We start from the raw sequence: 5232 nt of genomic DNA on the forward strand, positions 1-5232 counted from the left end.
TTATCAACAAAAAAAAAAATGGCAATGAAATAGCAAATGTCAAATGTGAAAAATTTTTTGCAATATATTCAATCGAATGTTTTAATTTCATAGCTATAAAAATAACTGTAAAAAATTACGAGTAAATTAAAATGGTAAAATTAATTTGGGAAATATTTGTTGACAAATTTTTTTTTAAAATAAATATTAAATGATAATATTCCTAGAAATGATAAAATTAATTTAGAAAATATTTGTTGACAAATTTTTTATAATATAAATATTAAATGATAACATCCCTATCATTTCATATTCTTTATCTCCTGATCTTTGCTTTTTTTTTCCAAACCATTCTTTTTTCGATATCAAATTAAAATGACATGAATAAATGCTAGTTGTTATTATTATCAAAAAAAAGTAAATATTTACTTTGCTATTGCAACTTTGCGCTTTATCTTATTTTATGCCATACCTTAGGATGTCATAAATTTAATAATTAATTAAAATTAACTCTGATATATGCCATTATTTTTGGAAATATTAATAGCTAAATCATTGAGTATTTGTAGCATTTCATGGAATATTTCTTTTACCTCAATTAATGTACTCGTCATATTATTGATTTTTGGTTTTTCGTCATTTGGTAGTTCTCCTTAAATTGAAATGAAGTATTGAAATGAATGATAATTGAAGTTATATATGGATAAACGATAAGTAAAATTACATTTTATGATTAATTTTTAGGTTCTCTTCACTTGTTAGTTCTTCTTAAATTGAAATGAAGTATTGAAATGGATGATAGTTGAAAGGTAATTAAAAAAATAGAAAGAAATTAAAAAAAAATCTGTAGGTAATTAAAAAATGGTAATTAAAATTAAGTATGTATGGGTAAACGATAAGTAAAATTGCATTTTATGATTAATTTGTAAGTCTTCTTCACTTTGCTAATTCTCCTTAAATTGAAATGAAGTATTGAAATGGATGATAGTTTGAAATTGTCTATAGGTAATTAAAAAACGGTAATTAAAATTAAGTGCAGATAAATTTTGCATGAAGAGATTAAGTAATGGGGAAAAATTAATGAAACTTCATAGTTCAAACTTTTTTCAATGTGTAATTCTTTGGATAAACATATCGATTCGATTGCATTGATTTCTTGTTCAATTGATTCAATCGATTCAACCATTTTATCAAAATTATGAATTCTAAAATTGAGAGAGAGATAGTTGCAATAAAAAAAAAAAAAAAGATTTTTGGAACTATTATTGTTTCTATTTATGATGTTAAATTAATTAAATTATTATTATTGTCTTTTGTTTTGGATAATGCAATTATTATTCATAAATAATTTTTATCATTTGTAGAATTGATTTTTTAATTAATAATAAAAATAAAATTAAAAATTGAATATTTTAAATTTAAAATTCAAATTAATCTATCATCGTTTTCTTTTTACGATAAGATTTCATGAGTGTATAATATGATTTTTTACATTACCTTTCAGCCATTATCCGTAATTCCATATATTCCAACCATTTAATTATGGTATCACTAAGGATATTTTCATTGCTTTTCCGGAATGTATCCTCCGGAAAATCATTAAAGATGAAAATTTTTTTTGATGTTTTTTCATAATATTTTCCCATAATTTTTCTCTCATTTTTACTTTTTATAGTGGTTTTTGGTCTGAAAATTTTTGGCATTATTTTAAATTTAAATATTTGAATTTTTAACTTATTGATTTTTCCAAGCATCAATGTAAATAAAATATTTGAAAATTTGATTATTTCTTTTTATTCGATTCTTTTTTTTAAATTTGATCCTTCTTTTTATCACTTAACTTAATTACTACAAAAAATCAGTGATAAAGAAAGGAGATCTATCATTTACAGTAACAGCTGATTTCAATATAGTCTTATCAGTTTTTTTATCCTTAATTAATTTCGAATTAAAAAAGTAAAAGATATTCAATGATTATCACTAATTTCGTGATAATTGAAGAGTAATTTACGTTTTTTTCTTCTTACCTAAATAAAATTTATGATATTTTACTTATTTACATATATTTAATAACTTACTCATTTAACTGAATTTTATCTGAGATGTAATCATTAATTTTCGAATCACGTTGAGTTTGCATATCCATATGTACTTCCGAAGATATCTGAGTTTTATCAGTTGCTATTGATAATGGAATATGTGATAAGGCAAAATTAATGATATTTTTGGGTGAAATATTGATCGTTGTTGGAAACAATCTGGCTGGAAATTTTTAATTTTTCAAATATGGTTGGAAAAAATTTTCAATTTAGTTTTTTAAAAACAAATTTTCTATTCCACAACGAATTATCCATTCCATTGATAATTGATAATGGTAACATCAGAATTTTGCTTATTAAATTTCTATCCAAAAGTAAATTTTAAATTAATTCATAGGGAATTTTCACTTATTTTAAGTGTTAACATCAAGTGTAAATCATAATTTAAAATCAAATTGATAGATTATCAGTTGATCTTTGACCTTCTGACGTTTATATTATGCTTATTTAAGTAGTGGTCAGACAATAATTAATACAAAACAAATAAAAAATTTATAATTAGCACTTTTACTTTTTTTTTTTTGACAAAATTGCTATTAGCTCGGATGAGTAGCCAAAAAGAGAAAATTGAAACTTTTTAAATTTAAATTTTATTTAATAATCGTTAATATGATTTGCATAATTTTATTTTATTGAAACTTTTTAGTTTTACTATTAATTAACATTTTTAATAAAAACTGAATATATCAATAATACTTGCCGGATTTCTGTTCAATTATAAGATCATAAATTATTGAAGAAACTGATTGCAGCTTACAAACTTTTGCTAACTTTTTGCAAGCACATTTTAATAATTTCAATTTTGCATAATGCGCAATAAAACATTCCGGAAAGTGCAACTGATAACAATTTGATTGCTTTTTTTGTAAATTGATTTGATTTGAAATTTCGTTTGCTTTTCCTGACTTTGCAATCATTTAATTATTTGATTACTTTTTTTTTCAGGATTTTATATTCCGGCAAAATTTCCGTTTTGATAATACTATGTGCAGTAATAAAAATTTATATAAATAAGTTATAATAAAAAAAATGTCATTTTTTCAACGTTTTTTTTCCTTTTTTTTAAAAAAAATATTTTTATAAAATTTTACAATTGAAAAGTTAAACTACCAATTGCTGGATAATTTTTCTCCGGTAAAACCGTACTATCGTTATCAAAAGATTCCTGACTGGAAACGGTTATATCCGTAAAGGATAAGATAGTAAGCTCTGAGCTTAAACTTGATGTTCCAATTGTGGTTTTTACATTAGACAAATTTAAACTGCTGTTTAACAAATCATTTGATTCACTGCAAGAAATTCAACAATTAATTTCGATATAATTTCCTCCTCTTATTGTCAATTGATAATTATGATAATCGAATAATCAATGTCACATTGATGGAATCACGAGATGGTCGTATCAAAATTATCAGTGATAATGATTTTGTTGATTTCTGTTAGTATTGGTTTCATTTAAAAAACAATTTAACAAATATATTTAATTTCCATTGTTTACAATTATTGTTGTGATTTTGGATTTAGAACTTTTTTTTTATAAATCAAAATTAAAATTGCAAGAATCAAAATTAAAATTTGCAAGAATCGTAAAAAATAAAATATTTTGCAGAGGACAATTTAGGATGTTATAATATGCACGTAAAGCATGTAAAATTAAACTGATTTATTTAATTAAATTACCAATTCATGACGATATTTGAAATTGCAACCTTTCAATGTGATTTCAGGATATAAAATGACAAAGGTATTTCATATTAAATTAAATCTTTTTTTCACAAAAATTATCCTTTAGTTATTCAAATTAAATTAATTAACAAAGGTTTCAACAAATTTGCGCCAGAATTAATTAATTTAATAATGTTTAAAAATTGATCAACGGATGAAAAAATTAGTTTTTATAGAATTAGAAATTAAAAAAAAAAAAAACACAAACGAAATAAACAAAGAAGTATTTAAGATGGAAAAGAAGTATTCATTCTGTAAGGTAGGCGCTAAAAGATAATGACATCAATTAACCTGTTGAGATAGAACAAATATTATTAAGGTAAACGATTCCTTTTCTTATCACAATTTTTATACAAATTAAGTGAAATGATAAAAATTTATACACATGGATAAATAGTAAAATAAAAAGATTTAATGATTTAATTTAAATTTACGAATTGATTTATAGATCTTGAAGAATAAAATTAATTGCTTTGGTGTGAAAACGATTATCAATAAGAGTAGTACCATTATGATTGCGACGATTTGATGATGGAAATTTCGATGGCAAATTTCGATGACATAGCAGCTATAAAATGAAATTGAAAAAAAAAAAATTGATCAAATTAAGCAAAAAAATTTCATTTCAATTCAAGAAAAAAAAAATTCAGCTTTTAAAGTTTATAAAGTTTATATATACATATATATATAAAATACATAATAAGTTCAAAATAATTTATATATAATACTTTATAAATATACATATAAAATATAAAGTATATAATAAATTTAAAATATTTTAAGCTATAAAAATCAAACAAAAAAAAAACCAAAGACAATGAAAGTGTGAAAGAGTAGTTAAATTTTGTGACAAATTTTCCACATTTTCAATATAAAATTTGAAAAATTTCCGGTAAATGTTGCAAAAATTGTACAAAATTAAATTAATTACAAAATTTAAATTGCAAATTTAAATTAATTTATGTACAAAAAAACAAAAAATGAATTTACAATTTTAAATTAATTTAAAGTCTTAAGTAAATTTCGTTTTTTTTTCAAATTGCTTTTATTTTAAGCTTTTAATAATTGATTAAAATTTTAATTATTTAATAAATTTCTAACTACATAATAGATAGATATTCATTTGATATAATTCATATTTTATACTAAAATGATTGAAAATATTACATAGATGATAATTTGGATGAATTATACCTTGGAAAAGAAATCATCGGAATGTATAGTTTGAGGAGTTGTTAAGGATATTCCAGTACCGGATGCAAAAATACGTTTTTCTTTTGATTTTTTCTTCTTGGCTTTTTTACGAAAACAAAATATTAATGTTACATTGGTAATATAATGTCCAATCCATCGTAACTAAAGTATAATATTTTATTCAAACAAATATAACTTTGTAAAAAAAAAAAATTTTAAAAAAATAGGAGAAAAA

At 21.8% G+C, this 5232-nt stretch overlaps 2 protein-coding genes across 2 annotated transcripts in view; both read right to left on the bottom strand.

Moving 5' to 3' along the window:
- Positions 1-1472: 1472 nt before the first annotated feature.
- Positions 1473-2125, bottom strand: LOAG_12378 (hypothetical protein; the record flags this gene model as incomplete). Its single annotated transcript, XM_003147891.2, has 2 exons — positions 1473-1665; positions 2058-2125. The coding sequence occupies 2 exons, from the start codon at positions 2123-2125 to the stop codon at positions 1473-1475; spliced, it is 261 nt and encodes an 86-aa protein (XP_003147939.2).
- Positions 2126-4236: 2111 nt separating this feature from the next.
- Positions 4237-5232, bottom strand: part of LOAG_14122 (hypothetical protein) — a gene marked incomplete at its 5' end in the record, with an annotated part of 2618 nt that continues 1622 nt past the window's right edge. The window contains 2 exons of the mRNA XM_020448763.1: positions 4237-4371; positions 4998-5159. Of these exons, the coding sequence (XP_020301117.1) occupies positions 4246-4371; positions 4998-5159 (288 nt within the window). The 3' untranslated portion in view covers positions 4237-4245. The remainder of the gene's footprint in view (positions 4372-4997; positions 5160-5232) is intronic.

Source organism: Loa loa (genome assembly GCF_000183805.2).
Source record: "Loa loa unplaced genomic scaffold supercont3.243, whole genome shotgun sequence".
Taxonomy (NCBI): domain Eukaryota; kingdom Metazoa; phylum Nematoda; class Chromadorea; order Rhabditida; family Onchocercidae; genus Loa; species Loa loa.